The sequence below is a fragment of the Oncorhynchus gorbuscha genome, linkage group LG22 (genome assembly GCF_021184085.1).
Source record: "Oncorhynchus gorbuscha isolate QuinsamMale2020 ecotype Even-year linkage group LG22, OgorEven_v1.0, whole genome shotgun sequence".
NCBI classification, from domain to species: domain Eukaryota; kingdom Metazoa; phylum Chordata; class Actinopteri; order Salmoniformes; family Salmonidae; genus Oncorhynchus; species Oncorhynchus gorbuscha.
The window spans coordinates 25,701,257-25,722,781 of record NC_060194.1 but is presented as its reverse complement, the minus strand read 5'-3'; the positions used below and the strand labels follow the sequence as shown (position 1 = coordinate 25,722,781).

Sequence of the window (21,525 nt, the reverse complement as noted above, 5' to 3'; positions counted from 1 at the left end):
TATACAGTCTCAGTTCTCTAAGTTTGACAAGTAGGAAGCTGCGGCTTGGAGAATTGCTTCTCCATACTATATAATGTATTCCCTGTTCAGAGAAATGATTCATTGAAGTCGCTTTATTTACCATAAAGTGCTGTGAAAGTACCAGGTTTTGACCACTAGATGCAGCTGTTCCTGCTATACCACCACAATTTATTTTCATAATGAGCCAAATTTATTGGTTTTCTACCCAAAGTTGCAAAATAAAATGTTGTGATATATTTAATAAACACAATAGACCAGCAAAATTGATTTTTTTTCAAGAGTGGCTGTATAAATCAAATCAAATTTTATTTGTTGCATGCGCTGAATACAACAGGTGTAGACCTTAATGTGAAATGCTTACTTACAAGCCCTTAACCAACAATGAATTTCAAGAAATAGAGTTAAGAAAAGATTTACTAAATAAACTCAAGTAAAAATACATTTAAAAAGTAACACAATAAAATACATAACAATACGGAGGCTATATACAGGGGGTACAGGTTAGTCGAGGTCATTTATACATGTCGATGGCGATAAAGTGACTATGCATAGATAATAAACAGCGATTAGCAGCAGTGTAAAATTGGATTAATAGTCTGGGTGGACATTTGATTAATAAGTAGAATAGCAGGAACAGCGGCATCTACTGGTCAAAACCTGGTACTTTCACACTACATTATGGTAATGAATTTCGGATGCTGGGTACTATATTTATTGAATATTATCTGAATCCTATAAATTAAAATGGCCAATTTGGGTGCAATCAATTAGTTTAATTCTCAGAGATCAAATTCTATGTTTTTAAAACAATGTTTCAGGAATGCTAGTCGTATATGTTAATACCTACAGAAATGATTTCAGAACCATCTGAGATGGTGGGTGTCAAATCCTATTTTTTGTGCTTTTGAGGTGGAACAACCCAATGGTATGATGCTCACATCTAGCATGTTTGAGTACATGGAAAACGTTTACGTAAAAGGCACCTGCTTTAACAGAAATATATCTATCTTCAAGCAATACTATTCTTATGACTTTCAGCCATGATGTGTCAAGCACTAGCTACACAACTGTATTCATCCTTTCTTCTCATTAGAGTTTTGAATAGCTTAGTCGAAGAAGGACAGACACAGCAGATGAACATCAACATCATTAGAAATGTCTCCTGGAGAAATGAGCCGCATATTATTCTGAAACCTACGATGGTGAATATATTTGCATAAGCGTGAGATCCTTGTATTCCCCATTCAGAGCAACTAGTGCTTTTAACAGCAGGGGGCGAGAGAGAGAAGATGGAATCATTTTTATTTTATTATTGTGCTTATTTGTAAAGGGGGGGTCAACACTGGTGTTAATGTCTATGCAGTAGATGGGGTTCACTGTTGAACATAGTTCTCTCATACTAAAATGTAGGATGAATAAGTTATATCTGGCATGTGCCTCTGTTATAGGGAAAAGCCATGTAAAAGGATATAATTAAAATTATTGCGCATCCAGGTAATGTAAAAATGTCATGTTCTGCATTATATATATAAATCAATGAAAGCAAGAACTTCCCGTAGATGGCACAATGCCCTTTGCTGTCAATATCCCGCAGTTTGATACTAAAAGCTTAAGAGCCTCAATCGTCCTGAAATTATGCATGGTTGAACGTCTGAAATGAGCTCGTGCATCAGCCCCAGGCGTTGATTCATACTTGATTGGGGCAAAGCAGGCTGCAAGTGCTTATTTATATAACTACGTCATTTGGGAGGTTGGCCAAAGAAATAATAATAAAAGGAAGTGTCGATTTTCCATTAGAATCCATCGATTTAAAAAAGTTGATTGTAATCAACTAGTTGTGTGATGCACATGCTGTGTCCATTTATGTTTGAGCTCCATATCTTAGACGACACGTTTGGAAGAAAAAAGAAAGAAAAAAAGACTCAACCAACAATCTATATAATTATCATCTGCTGCTGCTTTTCCTCCCTGGCAAAGAAACACTTCATCCATTTGCAGAAATCGCCCGCGGGAATGTTACATCAAAACTAATCATAACGATTAAAATCTGCTTTTCTGTGCGAGAGGAAGGCATTGGGCGAGGATGTTGTATGCCGAAAAAATAGCAAGATATCTTTATACGATTTTATGAAGAAATATAAAATGCAATTTCCAGAAAGGCCGACTCAGTGCTGTAAGTGATCTGCTCTTTAGCTCGGAGTTTTATTGTGGAGATTGGTTTAGACTGGGGTAGAGACATGAGCTAATTGTATCCTGATCTTTGCCTTGAGGGGTTTCGGAGCCCTGGAGCAAGTACTCTCTGTATTTTGTTCTGTCTACCTTAGCCAAGCTATTGCATTTCTCACCGGTGTAGGAAGAGAAGCAGCTCGCAGGCCAAATCGGAGGGAAAGGGTTCTCAAAAAGATACTTTATGCCCATCCATGTTTCAGGTAAGCAGAGAATTATTTGGTTTGCTAATATATCCGAGGCTGGTTTGACTGGGACATTCAAGGCGCAGTCGCTTTTACGCATGTGCCAGGCGATGAGCACCATAGTTCTAACAAAAAAATATTTAACCACTTCCTGGATATTGTTCGGTGTTTAACAACTGTATGTTTGTTAAAGTGCCGACGACTGGCTTCAAATGCTTATTTGTATTTTCACCGAATTGTACGACCTTCGTTGAGCAAACACCGTAGCTATCCGCCCGTGTGAATTCGCTCCTGGCGCATTCGCCTACTTCAGCCCCAAACACATTATCGTCTCCGTTTTCCCCGTCGGACTACTTGTCACACTCTTATTACGAACCGAGTTCAGCATTTCGATACAGGCTTTTCCTATATTCGTTTGTCCTAAACCAGTTTCATTTCCTGAGTGCCCCAGATCTGGCTAATGAAAGACGCCATTGTGGAGTAATTTTGCCGGAGGGGATTTCTTATTTTGTAAGACAGGACGTACCTATTCAACACACGTCAATGCAGATTCTGTGAATAATCTCATTGTATTCACCATCATTTTGTAACGAGAACCCTATCTATGTAAGCCAAGACAAAATGTAGGCTACAGTATTTTCCTTTTGCTTCCCATATAGATCTCTTGCGGGGCTGACCTATACCCGTGCGCAGGGAATTCCACGGTACAGACGCGCCACTGCAAATAATTAAACTCCCGGGCGGAAGTCTGGATCTATGTTTGCATCTTTGTAGCTGTGATGTTATGGAGACAAAACATGATATATATGGTTAGTATTATCAGTGTACAAATTCATATTTTACTTGGTTTTGTAATAAATAAGCCTGCTAGTACGATATGGACACAATGAATACACTAATGCAACTTTGAACCTCTACTTGCCATTTGCCAATCTAAATCCAACTATACAGGCTGCTGGTAACAGATTTGTACGGCTATCCTACAAGTTTACAGCGATGTTTATGTGCTCCTTTATGACACCCGCTATGTAATTATCTAATTCTAACCAAGACACACTGGTGCAATGCATGTGATTACGTAACAAAATAATATTCTCAACCTTTTAATGCCATAAAGTAAAACGCGCGCAGATGTTGAAACAGTTCCTATTCCTTACTTTTGTGTAAAATGCGTGGCTGTAGGAGCGTTCACTGGAGGGCGCTGTTATGACGAGCAACATTGGCATCTGTGCTTAAAAGGGCACCATGTCTCACATTGCATTTTATAGTGTCCACTTATTTACAGAATTTAGAAGTAAACAGATATGGTTATGATTTGGATCCCCAATTAGAACTATATCAATAAGTCATGTTAGCAGCATTTTTCCTCTTATAGTAAATTAAATACATTTCCATTCAGTTACTACTTGAGTAATGTGCTCCACTTCTTGTCACACCGGAGAGAAGCTCCAAATGTACAATGGCATCTTTAAAAAAATAAAAAATAAATGGCCATAGGCAAAACAGTGGACACAACTGCCATCCTGTGAACACTTGACTAGTGACTACCTGTGACTTGGCATTTCCAATCACGCCATTTACACCAAGTGCATAAAGTGTTCCAAATTACAAGGTACAGTTGCACTATGGGAAATGAAGGGCTTCTTAAAGGGCTGATGCTACACCCCTTATTGGATTATTACATGTTTAACATTTTTAGGACTTGATGAGGGGTCAAAGATCCTACGGTATTCCTTCTTGTGCATTTATCCTTATTACATCGTTAACAATGTTTCTTCCACACACACACCATGTAAAGTATTTGTTGAAATCTGAACACCAAAACGGAGTGCAGTCTGACAACAAAAGCGTTGCTCCATTGTGCCAACCACAGATGTGTTTGAACATGGGGTGTGGATGCGGTCAGCACAATAACACCAGTCTAGGATAAACAAGGAAGTCACTTGCGTCAGCAATTCTAAATTTGTTTAGCGTGTTCTTGCAGTATAAATGTAGGACCTTGTGTAGCAAGGGAACATTGAATCACTGACAAAGGGTAGAGCATGTGTTTTTGTATACACATAGCTATGTGGTCGGCCTAGATTATTCAAAATGGCAACAGGTGGGAAGAATGACTGCAGCAGTTCTGAAAGGGGTGAAGGGAATGAGTGTAGTGTGTCAGGCCACACATAGCATTGTGCCATCATGGGATCTGTGTTATTGCGGTGCTTTGCATTGTGTTGCTTGTCAGGTTCTACTGGTGATCTTACCACCTCAGTATTCTGGGTTATAGCTATGCATAATCCTACTGGTGGTCCATGCCACGGTAGACATGAGTTTTAGATTTGTACTGTATGGGTTGAAGGGTGCTCTGACTGTTTGAAGGTAGGAGTAGTCAACCTGAAAAATAATCCACAGGACATGGTTTTAATTTGAGTTGGGATGAAGTGGTTGTGCTACAAGTACTCTGTTCTATGCTCCCTTTCTATCTCCCTCGCTCCATGGCGCGTTCACACACACACACACACACTTTCATGATTCTTAGCAGATTCTCCACTCCATCCACTTTCATGATGACAAGGCTTTGAGGAAAGCCAATTCCAGTGAGCTGGTTTACAGGACTTACTTTCTCCACACACACCATCTCCCACAAATTAGTCGGGGAACAAATTACCTGCATTCTGAGTGTGATCCCACGCACTTTGCTGGCTGCCTTACACAGGTCCCCCTTTTGAAGAGCGGCCGTGTGATTTCTTCCTCTTTGTTCACCCTGCGGGCCCCTCTGCCTTCTGCGAGAGGGATTCTGGAGTTGAATTTTAAAACTATGCATGGCGGCTGGCTGCCTGCGCTTATCAGCTCGTGCACAAATGAACTGCATGCAAATCAGGGCAGGATCACACACCACAGTGGAGGCCTGCACTCAAAGGCAGGCTTAATTGCTAATTGGGTATCTAGGTGTGACACCCACACTGCCAAAACTGAGAAGTAAAAACATGGATGTTTTAATGCCAGTTGCGGTTGTTTTTAATTAATTTATTCCATTTTAACTTATTTAAAATGAGTGGATTGGATTTCCTGAATTTTGGGGGGAAACTAACCCAGGAGAGTGTAGTAGTAAACACCAATCCTTCCAACATGAATCTAACATGCGATGTTGGTTTTTGAGATTCTGTTTGATGTACACTACAATAAGAGGTCTGATGTTGTGAATTCAAAGGTATCATATGATCTGTTAATCTTTGGGCATGTTTTATAGCTCTTTTTGAAAGTGAAATTGTCATTGCCTGTGTCTCTCTGATTGGCCATTTAGATTAGGTCTAGAAGTGACTTTGAAGTCTGTATTTTTCTGGTATATACCAAAACCATAATGCTTTATACGGGTAGCTGTTTTCTGGGCTGTGTGAGAATGGTAGGTACCTGACTACTTGCAAGAAGGGCACCTGTACATAAGTATTAATGAGATGAAACTAAAGAAAAGCCCATCACAGACACGCCATTGTGAAACAAAGTAGAAATGTATCCACAACAGTGACACCGGGATCCTGCTAGTTTATGTAAAATGGGTGGGAGGGTCACTGTTTTAATTTGCTCTTAATCTCCACCACAATCTTAACAGCCCTCCTGAATATGACCCATTGTTCTAGGAGAATACTATGTGAGTAAACAGGTCTTTAGATGGTGTGCTACAGACTAAAAGGGTCTGTGGAAAGGTCAAGCGTTCATCCAGGGTCACCAAAACACCCTGGGGGCTAGTGTATGTGCATATTTATAAATATATATATATATATATATATATATCTGTCTTGAACAAAAACAAACTGGTATCTGCTGTGTTTTGATGTCATTTGGTTAGTCACTGAATATTCTGCACTGTTAGTGTTACTGTGAGCTTTGTACTTTCACCAAGGACTTGTTGCCAGACTTCTGGAGAAGGTTTAGTTTCTGATTTCAGGTTAGATGGAAAAGTAATGTTCAGCCTTTGTTAGTGCTTGAGAGGCAGCTGGAACAAATGATGACTGGAGGAAATGGAGGGTGAGGAATAGAAAGGGCAAAGGCGACAGCGCAAATCCAGGTATGCGTCGTGGTTTTGGGGAGGTCCAATGTTGAATCTGGAGTCATATATATATATATATATATATAGAGATATGCTACACGTTTTAGCAGACATGAAGTAAATGCGACAATACCTACTTTTAAAAGCGCGACAACCGTAAGAAACCCCGAGGCACTAGAATGCTAATGTTGTCCGGGGCTTTGACTTATCCATACACCATTGCAAAAGCGGTAGTGACTGCCACAGCATCGCTCTTGTGTGTACTGCTGACACCCATTAACGCATCTCCGGAGTCTGTAGGTGGAAACAGACAGCATTTCCAACTTGAAGACTGATTTTCGTGCGCTAGGTTTGATAATGGACGCAACGGATATCATGGATTTAACGCATCAGAAAACGAGAAAGCGCCCGCGTCCAATCAGTTCTTTGGATGAGTCCGTAGTACACGCGTCCCTGAAACGAATCTCAATGCGAACGGCGGAATGCGGGGACGCTCCGTTCATGTACTCAAGAGGCGACCCCTTACCTGCAGCATCACTGAAGCAGAATGATCATTCTGTGTCTTCCTCACCAGCCACAGTTTTGTCAGCGCAGGTAGGCTAACGGAGATTTAGTCCAATTCGTTTCAGCAAACCATGGTCAAGTTACCTGCGACGTGGCATGGTTGCACTTCATTGTAGGTGCTTTATTTGATGTCTACTTCCTAGTGCCTACCCACCAATAGTGGAAGTTGTTGGATATTTATTTGATGTGAATATCATCAATGCCAAATTGTCTTGTGTATATATTTCACACATTGATTAAAATCGATTCAGCAGAGCAAATATAATTGTACATTTAAACAAGATGTTTGTTTTTTTTTTGAAAAAAATGTGTAATTACTACTTAATAAAAAAAAATAACATTACATTTCTCCATCCAATGACATTGTTTTTTGTATTGTGTAGAGGGACTTGTTTTCTTTTCTTATTGGCTCAGAGGAGGGTCTTGAACTTGTGGTTGAGAAACTCAATTTGTTATGTGCCATTAGAGATATTGCCAGCTAATTGTGTTTTTAGGTTAGCAGGGAACATTTCTTCTAAATCTTATTACATTATTCAAATCTAGACCGACTATTGCTCTTTTAGTGTGTGTGTGAAATTGCTGTTCCAAATGAATTTGGCTTTGGGGAGATGATTATGCCCAACAGATATGGGGGGGGGGGGATTGGTAACAATCAAGTCAAGGTCAGGAAATACTATGCTAGTGTAACTCATACCTCTATTCTCTTAGTCCTGACAGAACTGAAAAGTTGGACCTCAGCCAACTATTTAACCATTTTTTTCAGAAAGATGAGAGTATTGTCTGGCCAATCAGAGTCCTGCAATGTTGTTAACTGGTGCACATTTACCAATGGAACATACATATTTACATCCATATAATAAACATAATTTTCATGGCTTGACCTCTCAGTCTGTGCTGTCCACCATATTGATAGTCATTTGTTTATAATCATTAATTTGTGCTAGGATAACCGTTCCAGCATGTCCAGGCCCATGATCACCAGATCACCAGCATCCCCCTTGAGTAACCAGGGCATCCCGACGGCTGCCCAGCTCACCAAGTCCAATGCCCCTGTGCACATTGACGTGGGCGGACACATGTACACCAGCAGTCTGGCCACGTTAACCAAGTACCCAGAGTCCAGGTAAGCGCATGTGACCACTCCTATTAATGCAGTTTCTCAATTGCAAATTACTAAATGCCTGTCTTTGTTTTGGTACCTATAGGTACAAAACGCAAGTGTTATCATATATGACCTTTGTATGTGGCTCTAGAGGGGGTTTGGGATAATTCAGAGGTTGAAAGTGAGATAATGAGCCTAGCCCATTATGTCAGCCGTGTTTATCTGGATTAGCTCTCTGACTGCATAATGTCATCATTTGACAGCTCAGAAGTCAGTTTACCCAATCACAATGATTCAGCACTCAAATGGATGAATGAGGTGGGAAAGATTGGATTTGAACACAGGGCTTGATATTACACTTTTTCACATTCAAACTCATATGATTATTAAGGCTATTCTACAATACCCTGATTACTATGCATCATCATATTTCCACGCAATACAAAATGGCTACTTTTTTTTCAAGACCGGCCCAGAGTTATTTTGAGCAGTAAACATTTGCAGGGCTCAAAAGTCCAAACTGCAGACAAAAGCATCTCAGTTATTCTGACAGATGTCCCAGCAGCAGTAAAGGGCCAAAGGGCACGGGGCCATCTGGAGGCAGGAGGGCCACTGCAGCCTCAGGCCATGCCCCCAGGGCGCCATTCTGCCTCGGGCACCTCTCTACCAGCTGGCCCTGACCCCTCCATCAGACCACAGCATAGCTCTCATCTCATCCATGCTGCTTCATTTCTATATTTATTTATTTTTCCCATTCTATTTCCCTCATTCTCTGTCTGTCCCTCTTCCTCTCTTTCTGTCTGTTTCTTCCGTGTGCACTCTCACTGTTTTTCTCCCTACCCTCCCTATATCTCTCCCACTCTTTCTCTGCATGGAGCAGAGTAATGTGTGCATCACTCAACAAAGGTGTGAAAGAAATCAAACACTCCTGAGCTCACCCACATCCAGTGAGTCATAGAATCTGAACATGAGTCACTGTCCTGTAGCCATATTAGGTGATATTTCTCTGTGCTCAAAACCACACCTGGTGTACTGTCAATTCAAAATGTATAGCTCACCTCAACAGTAGCCATAGTTTGTTTGGCCCTATAACAAATGCTATATTGACAGAAAACAAATAACTGTCTCTGGCTTTTCTTTCTCCCTCTAGAATCGGACGTCTCTTCGATGGCACAGAGCCCATAGTGTTGGACAGTCTGAAGCAGCACTACTTCATAGACAGGGATGGACACATGTTCCGCTACATCCTCAACTTCCTCAGGATCTCGAAGCTCCTCATCCCAGATGACTTCAAAGTGAGTGTCCCTTCCACTGCAATCAATCAGCAAGCCATCACTAGTCCCCAAACGTTCAGGGGAACAAAGTGAACACCTTAGTCATGGGCAACCCTCAGTACTTGTTTTCCCTAGGATTGGTGCTGGCAGTTTACATATTGTGTGGAGTTACAAGTTCTGAAAGTATTTAAAAATACAAATAAATGTATACCTGTGTTTCTAGATAAAGTCATCTTAAAACATCAGGTGTTAGAGACCTTAGTTTTGCAGTAGTATGTTCTGTACTCAGTGTCCAGAAGAATCTCTCATCCTCACTGTGACGCATTTGTATTCTGTTTGCTAGCTTTTTGCGTCATTTAGCCCTTAATTACAAACTTGCCCCCAGAGAAAACAAATCACATTATCTGATGGACTGTCCACACAGTGACTCAATCATGGGGAAAGGATAACAGCTAAAATAAGCAAAGACTAAAGACTATCCCAAGTTCAGACCAAGGCCAAAGGTCTCAATATTGTATTATGGCATCCTTTGCCTCAGCTTGAATTGTCCTATCCTCACTGACCCATCTCCTCTGTGCTGCCTGCCCCCTGCAGGACTACAGCCTGTTGTACGAGGAGGCCCGGTACTTCCAGCTGCAGCCCATGCTGGCCGAGCTGGAGCGATGGCGCCAGGACCGCGACCTGGCCCGGGTGTCACGCCCTTGCGAGTGCCTGGTGGTACGCGTGGCACCCGACCTGGGAGAGAGGATCACGCTGAGTGGAGACAAAGCCCTCATCGAGGACGTGTTCCCAGAGATTGGCGACGTCATGTGCAACTCTGTCAACGCAGGCTGGAACCACGACTCCACACATGTAATCCGCTTCCCGCTCAATGGATACTGCCACCTCAACTCCGTCCAGGTGAGGGCCGAAGACACCAGACACGCGTGGCATGGCCACTACCTGTTGTATTCGGCGCACAAATAAACTTTTGATTTGATAAGGAGAATCCATGTTCACCCAATATGGATGTTGTATAGTAGGCTAGATACAAATGTTCATCAGTTATGATGAAACCATTGTCTCAGTCAGAGATGCATCAATAAATGAAAGCACAGAGACATTAAATATGTAGGATAACGTTTCCTCATCCTTACTGTATATTGCAGGAAGCTTTTCTCTCTCTCATACACAAACCACTCAAGTGGATGCCGTGGAGAGAGGGACCAAGACAGAGAGGGATAGACAGAGAGAGCTCCATTCAGCTCCCTGGCAGGTTGTCCTCAGGCAGGGCCCATAATTCTGTTTGGTTATTAAAGCACGCTGGCGGTGGGTGCTGTATCTGGGCCTAATGGAGACGGGGTGTGTGTGGGGGGACCTTTGTAGTTCTGGCGGGGCTCTGGCCTGGGGCAGAGGGAGAGAAGGGCGTGCTGAGCAGCCCACACTGAACCAAGTGGCACCGAGAGAAAGAAAAGCCCTACTGCTCCCTGGGGCCTCTTTGATGGAATGTGATCCTGCTGCCCTCCGGACACGTCTGTAGATGTCTGCAAGCCTGCAGGATCAGGGACAAATCTACGCACGCGCGCACGAGCAGATGCACACCCGCACAGAGATGCACAGATCTTCAGTTTCTTGGCACTTTCTCGCATGGAATAGCCTTCCTTTCTCAGAAGAAGAATAGACTGAGTTTCAGAAGAAAGGTCTTTGTTTCTGGCTATTTTGAGCCTGTAATCGAAACCACAAATGCTGATGCTCCAGATACTCAACTAGTCTAAAGAAGGCAGGTTTTACTGCTACTTTAATCAGAACAACAGTTTTCAGCTGTGCTAACATAATTGCAGATGGGTTTTCAAATGATCAATTAGCCTTATTAAAATTATAAACTTGGATTAGCTAACAAAACGTGCCATTGGAACACAAGAGTGATGGTTGCTGATAATGAGCCTCTGTACGCCTATGTAAACTCGGCAACAACAAAAAAGCATCCTCTCACTGGCAACTGTGTTTATTTTCAGCAAACTTAACATATGTAAATATTTGTATGTCCATAATATTCCAAATCTGAGACATAAACTGAACAAGTTCCACATGTGACGAACAGAAATTTAATAATGTGTCCCAGAACAAAGGGGGAGTCAAAATCAAAAGTAACATTCAGTATGGTGTGGCCACCAGCTGCATTAAGTACTGCAGTGCATCTCCTCCTCATGGATTGCACCAGATTTGCCAGTTCTTGCTGTGAGATGTTACCCCACTCTTCCACCAAGGCACCTGCAAGTTCCTGGACATTTCTGTGGGAATGGCCCAGCCCTCACACTCTGCTCAATGGGATTGAGATCCGGGCTCTTCGCTGGCCATGGCAGAACACTGACATTCCTGTCTTGCAGGAAATTGCGCACAGAACGAGCAGTATGGCTGGTGGCATTGTCATGCTGGAGGGTCATGTAAGGATGAGCCTGCAGGAAGGGTGCCACATGAGGGAGGAGGATGTCTTCCCTGTAACACATAGCGTTGAGATTGAGCTTGTCGTCATTGCAGGCAGTCTGATGCTGTGACACACCACCCCAGAACATGATGGACCTTCCACCTCCAAACCGATCCTGCTCCAGAGTACAGGCCTCGGTGTAACGCTCATTCCTTCAATGATGAACGCAAATCCGACCATCACCTCTGGTGAGACAAAACCGTAACTCATCAGTAAAGGGCACTTTTTGCCAGTCCTGTCTAGTCCAGCAGATGGTGGTTTTGTGCCATAGGTGACAACATTGCCGGTGATGTCTGACTGGTGAGGACCTGCCTGACAACAGGCCTACAAGCCCTCAGTCCAGCCTCTCTCAGCCTATTGCGGACAGTCTGAGCACTGATGGAAGGATTGTGCATTCCTGGTGTAAGTCGGGCAATTGTTGTTGCCATTCTGTACCTGTCCCGCAGGTGTGATGTTCGTATGTAACGATCCTGCGGAGGTGTTACACATGTTCTGCCACTGCGAGGATGATCAGCTGTCCGTCCTGTCTCCCTGTAGCGCTGTCTTAGGCGTCTCACAGTACGGACATTACAATTTATTGCCCTGGCCACATCTGCAGTCCTCATGCCTCCTTGCAGCATGCCTCAGGCACATTCACACAGATGGGCAGGGACCCTGGGCATCTTTCTTTTGGTGTTTTTCAGAGTCAGTTGAAAGGCCTCTTCAGTGTTCTAAGTTTTCATAACTGTGACCTAAATTGCCTACCGTCTGTAAGTGTCTTAACAACTGTTCCACAGGTGCATGTTCATTAATTGTTTATGCTTTATTGAACAAGCATGGGAAACAGTGTTTAAACACTTTACAATGAAGATCTGTGAAGGTATTTGGATTTTTATGAATGATCTTTTAAAGACAGACAGGGTCCTGAAAAAGGGGCGTTTTATTTTTTTGCTGAGTTTAGATATTCCATTAAAATCTGCTGTGTCCAGCTACAATAGTCATTTACAACATTAAATGTCTCCACTGTATTTCTATCAATTTTATGTTATTTTAATGGACCCCCAAAACATGCTTTCCTTTTAAAAACAAGGACATTTCTAAGTGACCCCAAACTTTTGAATGGTAATGTATATCCCTTCATTTATCTTGTCATTTATTTTTCTATATTATCTGTTCCTCTCAGTTCTACCATCTCTAATGCCACTCCCTTTCTCTTGTGACTTGGGCACATGTTGTCAATGAGTTTGTTTTATAACTACTTAATACTACCTGCTATTAACATGATATTCAGAGCATTGGTTCTCTGTGTGACAGGAAAACACTTGTTTCTCATTTCTCTTCAGGACCGCTAAATGTTTCTGTCTGTAATATCTAAACCGTGTTAGCTATCATGTTACCTCAACACCCCTTCTCTCCTTGTGTCCACCAGGTCTTGGAGCGTCTGCAGCAGCGTGGCTTTGAGATCGCCGGATCCTGCGGTGGGGGCGTGGACTCATCCCAGTTCAGCGAGTACGTCCTGAGGAGGGAACTGAGGAGGGCAGGCCAGCGAGGAGGGCCTAACTCAAACCGTATAAAACAGGAGCAGCTGGACTAGACCTCCCAGACACCTGGGGCGCTAGACTTTTTTTCCGGTGGCAGCCAAGCACTAGACGGGACGCAGCAGAGCTCTGTGGATTCTGGGTATAATGCTGCGCTCATGTGCTAATTTGTACTAGGAAACTCTGAAATGTACTACTTGCTAACTGGTTTAACGTGGCACGTGTATAATTCCAACCACTTTGCATGTCGGAAATGTCTGAGTTTCCTAGCTCCGACTAGCACGTGAATGCCGCTTTACTGTTTTGTTTGTCATTAAACTTTTTTTTTTTACTTGAGAAGAACCACAGCGAAAGAGTGACCAAGGCGTGACAGGAGTTTTTTGTTTTTTTTGCCATAAGAAGATACAGAACATTTTGATAAGTTGATATCTCAAGGATATTTGATTGTTCATGCCCCGCCCCCATCAAAATATATAAAAAAGGATTAACACTTTCCCAGGGTCCCCAAATAAAGTTTGTTTTAAAACTTTGAACCTACATTAGGTTAGATATGATTTCCATGATTAAGACCATACGTGTAAATGGTTTGATTGCACATGTAGTGCACGGCCATTCACTAGTGATTTGCAGTTTTTATTTACCCATTGGCATATTTACCAAGTCGAATTGTTCTCCCATACTATAAGAACATTCACTGTGTTGCTAGCGGCAGACAAACAGTGCTATACATCATGGTGTTGTGAGAAGATCTTGGTTAGCATAAACACCATTATTTTTAACAGAACTGAATGAAACATTATCCACACTCTTATTCACACAGGATGTTAAGTATCGTAATAATACAAATGAAGTGTTTTTACCTTAATCAAAGTTACCTTATTGGATTTTATAATATGAAATATAGTTCACATTAGTATTATCAATATTTTATGTCATAGACCATTCTATACTCACTAAATGAAAAGTAAGTAAATTATTATAAATGTCCCTGCATTGCCTCTATTTTGGGTACTAAAACCTAGAAAACAGAGGTGACTAATTCAGAGGAGCCTGAAGTTCCTATTGAGTGACCTACTGTAAATGACATTTGCCATTGTATGTTTTGTTTTTATACATTGAAATGGACACCTTTTTAACCGGCATAATGTTGCCTCATAAATGACTGAACAGATCAGGCTAATGGTAGAAGACTCAAATCTAAGATTTATTCTTAGGACATTGATGATGTGAAGTTTGATTATCATTAACTATTTCTAACGTGATCTACCTACGCTCCCTAGATTTGAGTAAAGAGGAATGTAGTACTAAAATGTGAAATAAATCTTCAACTGAAGTTGTACTGGTGGCTGATCCATTGTGTGTTGTTATGGTGCTAACCGAGAGTAGAGTGTTTCATTGTACATGATATCATGGAACAGGTGTTGGTTCTTGTATGTTCAACACGAGCAGGCCCACAAAAATCGATTGTTGCTTTGCATTTCATCAATTTCACACAATCTTAAAGGATATCCCTTTAATATAGTGTTTAACACTGAGAACATTTTTTTCTTAACGTGTTTAATTTGTGTTTTAAGGTTGGTAGCTACATGGAAAATAATTGTAGAATTCTGTTGCAGCTCAAGTCAACTAAATAACCCACAATGCAATGCTCTGTCAATGGGCTCGAAAGGCTGGCTAGCGAGGTAGCTAAGCAAACGTAGCTTAACACAATAATACCAAAGACCATATCAGCATGTAAAGTAGCTAGTTAGCTGTAAAATTGCCTGAACAAACTATCAATTTATGTGTCTACAATCTCACCATGTTCAACCTGCAGATCGACGTGATTAACAGACTTGAGTCTGACATTTGCAATGGCAGATATACTTTTGAGGAGATGGGGAAACGCTGCCCATGCTACGTCAATGATGCATTCTGGACGATTCTAGGACAAGGAGGGCTCTCCTTCCAGGAGTGAACGGGAGTCTATTGGGCGCTAGCTAAAATACCCAAAATGAGCACACATTTCGTCAATAAGAAGTTCAACATCACAAATATTTTCCGACATGTGAGATTAACTTGCTATCTGTAATATTGTATAGCTTTAGAATCGTAATATTGTATAGGTTTAAAATCGTGACGTTGTATACTTTCGATTAAAATAGGCACTTTTCTGGACATACACTTATTTAGAGAAGGGATTGCGTGACGCGGCATGACCACATGAACACGATTGGTTGACAGTCTGCTGGGTGGTGCGTTTTTAAGTCCCTTCATTCATTGGATTCCTATATCCTTTCTATAATATCTCTGGCAACGACGCCATGCAATGCACCCTGGACTAAAGAGGTGGAAAATGTGCAAGACCCTCCGTTAAATTATACATTTCTGGAGGAAGGAACATTGCAAAAATATGATCAATTGCTCATTTGAGAGGACATCCTGCCGAGTTATGACATCGGCCAGTATTGAAATCTGACATGTATGTTAGACGTTTTCGCGATCTAAAAGTAGTATTCCTATTAACTTCCTGTGTAGTGAAGGCGCCTTTATCACGCTGCCACGTCATTCCGGACGGATCGCTGCCTGCTTGAACGCCAATAACTCAGATTACAAGTGAAACATGAAATGATCCAGGGAATCGATAGAACATCACTCAGATGCACAAAAACAATATAACATTCAAAATGAGTGAACCTTTCCTTTAAGTGAGTGGTTATGAGAATGTTAGTAGGTATCAGGTAAATTTCACCTCCATTCTCCAATGCTTTCAAATCAATTTAAAGTGTATTCGTTGCATACACAGATTAGCAGATGTTAAAGCAGGTGCCACAAAATGTTTGTGTCTAGCTCCAGCAGAGCAGTAAGCATCTAACAGTACAGTACTAACATTAATAATTCCCCACCCCCAAGAAATTAAGAAATGTCAGAGTCCGGAATATAAATATGTGGTGTGTATAGACAGTATGGACAATATTTAAGCAGGAAAATGTATGTACAGCAGTAGTTATATAGGATGAGATAGGTTAAGAATACAGCATAGACAAATAAAGTGAGTAATCAGATTAATTTCTCAGATCAATTTTTTTTTTTTACAAAATAATGTTGCAGGAGTGCTAATCTTATCTGTTTCTAACAACAGAAATAATTCATTATGGAACCATTATTAAAGTGACCAGTGTTCAATGACCATGTACAAAACATAAGGCAGCAGTCTCTAAGGACTCAGAGACCAATAACATTTGCCACCTCTGAATGTAATTTGCACACTGTGTGCACCAATTTTACATGTAGAATATTTTGAAAAGTGTAAATAGAAGCTGTTTTTCAGACCACCTGTACCGTCTCCACCTGCTAGATGGTAGCGGGATGAACTGGCCTGACTCAGGTGGTTGAGGTACTTGATGATCTTCTTGCCCTTCCTGTGATACCCGGTGCTGTAGATTTCATGTATGGCAGGCAGTGTGCCCCGGGTGATGCATTCGGCTGACCGCACCACCCTCTGGAGAGCCCTGCTGTTGCGGGTGGTACAGTTGCCATACCAGGCGACGATACAGACAGACAGAATGCTCTCAATGGTGCATCTGTAGAAGTTTGTGAGGGTCTTATGGGCCAAGCTGAATGTCTTTAACCTCCACTGTTGTGCCTTCTTCACCACGGTGTCTGTGTGGAGGGACCATTTTCGGTCCTCAGTGATGTGCATGCCGAGGAACTTGAAGCTTTTGACCCTCTCTACTGCGACCACGTCGATGTGGATGGGGGCATACTCTCTCTGCTGTCTCCTGTTGTCCATGATCAGCTCCTTCATTTTGTTGACATGGAGCGAGAGGTTATTTTCCTGGCACCACTCCGCCAGGGCTCTCACCTCCTCCCTGTAGGCTGTCTCATCATTGTTGGTAATGAGGCCTGCCACTGTTGTGCCATCAGCAAACTTGATGATTGAGTTGGAGACTTGTGTGGCCATGCAGTCATGGGAGGGGTTCAGACCCAGGGCCCTAAGCTCAGTGATGAGCTTGGAGGGCACTATGGTGTTGAAGACTGAGCTGTAGTCAAGAAACAGCATTCTTACATGGCTATTTATTTTGTCCAGGTGGGATAGGGCAGTGTGCAGTGCAATGGCGATTGCATTGTCCGTGGCTCTGTTGGGGCGGAATGCAAATTGTAGTGGCACACTGACTTTGCTTTACATCATGGTGTTGTGAGAAGTGTGAGCTACAAAGGTAATGCTTTGCTTCAGACTTCGAGGCAATACCTGCTCAAGGATTTGTTTTGGGTAGATTGGGGCCTAAATTGGTCTTTACTTTAGTAATAAAAACGACAGCTCCAGACACGTCCTGACAGTTGTGTTTCCACATATCTCTCCAGGATCACAATATAAAGTGAAATCCCACACAGAGTGCTGTCATACTGTCTTCATTCCTCTTGGCACAATCTCCACTTTTCCTTTTTCTATGCTTTTCTTTGTATATCTGCGTTCGAAATGGCATCTTATTCCCTACTTTTTACCCAGGCCCGTAGGGTTCTGGTCAAAAGTAGTGCACTATAATAGGGTGTCATTTGGGACAGTAGCTAGAGTAGAGTGCATTCGGAAAGTATTCAGACCCCTTGATTTTGTTTACATAACAACCTTATTCTAAAATGGATTGTATAAAAAAAAATCCTCAGCAATCTACACACAATACCCCATAATGACAAAGTAAAAACAGGTTTTTAGAAAAAACTGAAATACCTTTACTTACAGTATTCAGACCTTTAATTGAGCTTCGGTGCATCCTGTTTCCATTGATCGTCGGTGATGTTTCTACAACTTGATTGGAGTCCACCTGTGGTAAATTCCATTGATTGGACACAGTGGCCGCCATCATTCTTAAATGGAAGAAGTTTGGAACCACCAAGACTCTTCCTAGAGCTTGTCGCCCGGCCAAAAACAGCAATTGGGGGAGAATGGCCTTGGTCAGGGAGGTGACCAAGAACCCAATGGTCACTCTGACAGAGCTCTTGAGTTCTTCTGTGGAGATGGGAGAACCTTCCAGAAGGACAACCATCTCTGCAGCACTCCTTATTGGTATAGTGGCCAGACTGAAGCCACTCCTCATGAAAAGGCACATCACAGCCCACTTCGAGCTTGCCAAAAGGCACCTAAAGACTCTCAGATGAAACAAGATTCTCTGGTCTGATTAAACCAAGCTTGAACTCTTTTCCCTGAATACCAATGTCACATCTGGAGGAAACCTGGCACCATTCCTACGGTGCAGCATGGTGGTGGCAGCATCATGCTGTGGGGATGTTTTCAGCGGCAGGGACTGGGAGACTAGTCAGGATCGAGGGAAAGATGAACGGAGCAAAGTACAGAGGGATCCTTGATGAAAACCTGCTCCAGAGTTCTCAGGACCTTAGACTGGGGCGAAGGTTCACCTTCCAACAGGACAATGATCCTAAGCACACATTCAAGATAACGCAGGAGTGGCTTTGGGACAAGTCTCTGAATGTCTGAGTGGCCCAGCCAGAGCCCGGACATGAACCCTCTGGAGAAACTTGAAAATAGCTGTGCAGCAACGCTCCCCATCCAACTTCTCAGAGCTTGAGAGGATCTACAGAGAAGAATGGGAAAACTCCCCAAATACAGGTGTGCTAAGCTTGTAGTGTCATACCCAAGACTCAAGGCTGTAATCGCTGCCAAAGGTGCTTCAACAAAGTACTAACTAAAGGTTCTGAATACTTATGTAAATGTAATATTTCAGTATTTTTATTTTTTGTTATGTTTGCAAACATTTCTAAAAACCTGTTTTTGCTTTGTCATTATGGGGCATTGCGTGTAGATTGATGAAGGGGAAAAAATACATTTTATAAGGCTGTAAATCTGTATGGTAACAAAACGTGGAAAAACTATTCTAAATACTTTCAGATTGAAATGTATGTCTTTCTTCTGAGTGATTGTTGTAATACTGTGAATTGCTCCTATTATGCACAACAGGCACACCTCATGCTTTCAACTCTAGTAATTTTCAGGTTCGTTAATAAATTGTAATTACGTTCTATGTGTTTAAGGAAATTGCCAGTGTCACGGAAATACCACCACATATCCCCAAGTTCATATCACAAATTCAGTTTTTCTCCATAAGTAACAATTTAGTCATTTAGCAGATGCTCTTATCCAGAGCGATTTACAGTAGTGAGTGCATACATTTTCATACTGGTCCCCCGTGGGAATCGAACGCAGAACCCTGGCATTGCAAGCGCCGTGCCTGACCAACTGACCCATGTTAAGTCTACCTGAAGTGTTGCCATGGGGGTAGCTGACTTACTGAATTAATGATGGCTTTCTGAGACGAAATTTCAGTTTGTGAATTTTCACTTCAGAAGTCTACTCCAAACTAGCATTGGGCAGACAGAGGTACTTTATGTTCACCCCTATGTGATTTTTAGTTTGTACCTGTGGGGAGTTAGACTTGGTAATCAGACCCTGTCCAGCTCTAACTCTTAATTTCCTGAATTCACACTAAGTTGAAAAGGAATTGCAGATGGCCTCCTCTCAGAACACTGCCTGTTGGAGGACAAAGATGAATGGAATTAAGAAACTAGACTCCTAATCTTCTAAAGGACAGGTTTTGAAAAGGAAGATGGGGCTATTTTGAGAGATGCTTGTCCTCTCTCGGTGGTGTCTCCTCTATCTGTGATCATGTCTCTAACTCTAGTGATTACTCCCAGTCATCAAAGGAAGGGCAATGCGGCCGGTAGACACTCCGCTAAGGGCACAGGCCCTCCCCAGGCCTTGCTTACTTACAACTAGTGAAGGTCAGTGTATGGACTCTCTCACCTCGCTTCCAAATCATCGCTGGCTCGGCTGCTTACAGTGGCCAGTAATACAAGCTACTGTGACGGGCAGCTAATGAGTGCCCTGGCATACTGTATCTCACTAATGAGATGATGTACTTTATCCTAATAATTGTCTCTATTGTCTCTCCTCTCATTTCTCCCCTCCTCTCCCCCTCTCTCTCTGGAAACGGTATGACCCTTACTTTACATAGTACAGGTGCCTTAAACCTGTTTTGAAAAGACCTTGAAGGCTTTTTAATTAAGCCAGTGCGATGATAATTACAAACGGAGCCTTTGGCAAAAACAAGCATGTCTCTCGGCCTCTCTCTCTCACACACATTCTCTCTCTCAGCCTGAGGAAATAAATTCATACTGAGAGGGGAGATTGAAGCCTCATAAATAGCTTTATTAGAATATAATGGCCACATTTCGATCCATTTTTTGCTAGCAGGAAAAGTGGTGGTTCGTTTACTTGATGAATGCTGGTATAGTATTTCCGGGCCTTAAATGTCCTCGACTGAACATTCAGAAGAAGTATAATCATGTGACCCAGACTTAACCCTCACTTGAACTACAGAAAGACAAATCTTACGTCTCCTATTGAAAGGAGACGTGTCACTACATCTGAAATATTGAATAAGAGGCCCATAATTCTTAAAAATGGGTACATATAACACATCTTGTCCCTTGATTTTTAAGATAAAGTTCAGTGTTTTTCATGATATTTGAAAACCCCTTTGATGTGACTAGCCTGAGCTCGGTATTGTTTATATATCAGTCTAGCCTTGAGTTATGGTGCATTTGCGGTGAGGAATTTTAGGCTGGACTATGGTCGCTGCGGGCCGCTTGGCATCCACTAAACACAGAGAGGGAATCATTTATATTCTACTCCAGAGGTAATAGAGGAACATGAGATTGGGAAACAGCTCCAAACTCCACTCTGCCTGTGTGTGGCTCAGGGCATAGAAAAACCATGCAGATTTAAGGTTGCAGGAGCATATTCAAGCAGTTTTCTGTTCTCATTTTGTATGATTTCTCAAATCTACCCATATGTATGGCACAATCACTCACCTCTCATTCTCACACACACATACTAAATTAAAGGTATATGGTTGGATTATGTATTGGAATGTTCACTTTGGATGTCTTTTCCCAGTGGTGAAGTCCGACCAACAGAGAACCTGACTAGAGATACCTCTCTCCTCTCTACACCCTGTATTGAAATAGCCTCAAGGCCTTTTTAAGCCACTGAGATCCGAACCTGTATTGAAAAAGCCTCCAGGCCTTTTTAAGCCACTGAGTAATTACAAATGTATCCTTTGGCAACAAAAAACCCCCACCAAC

At 42.1% G+C, this 21,525-nt stretch overlaps 1 protein-coding gene across 6 annotated transcripts; it reads left to right on the top strand.

Annotated features, from left to right (window-relative positions):
- Positions 1-1,820: 1,820 nt before the first annotated feature.
- Positions 1,821-14,725, top strand: LOC124009670 (BTB/POZ domain-containing protein KCTD1-like). Of its 6 annotated transcripts, XM_046321707.1 has the most exons (7): positions 1,823-2,194; positions 2,375-2,450; positions 3,092-3,241; positions 7,974-8,152; positions 9,282-9,426; positions 10,000-10,305; positions 13,278-14,725. In XM_046321707.1, the coding sequence occupies exons 3-7, from the start codon at positions 3,212-3,214 to the stop codon at positions 13,440-13,442; spliced, it is 825 nt and encodes a 274-aa protein (XP_046177663.1). In that variant the 5' UTR covers positions 1,823-2,194; positions 2,375-2,450; positions 3,092-3,211; the 3' UTR covers positions 13,443-14,725. The 6 variants fall into 6 exon arrangements, with proteins under 6 accessions (XP_046177665.1, XP_046177666.1, XP_046177663.1 ...); XM_046321709.1 differs by lacking the exon at positions 3,092-3,241 and having other exon boundaries at positions 1,821-2,194; XM_046321708.1 differs by lacking the exons at positions 1,823-2,194; positions 2,375-2,450 and adding an exon at positions 2,482-2,942.
- Positions 14,726-21,525: the final 6,800 nt, after the last annotated feature.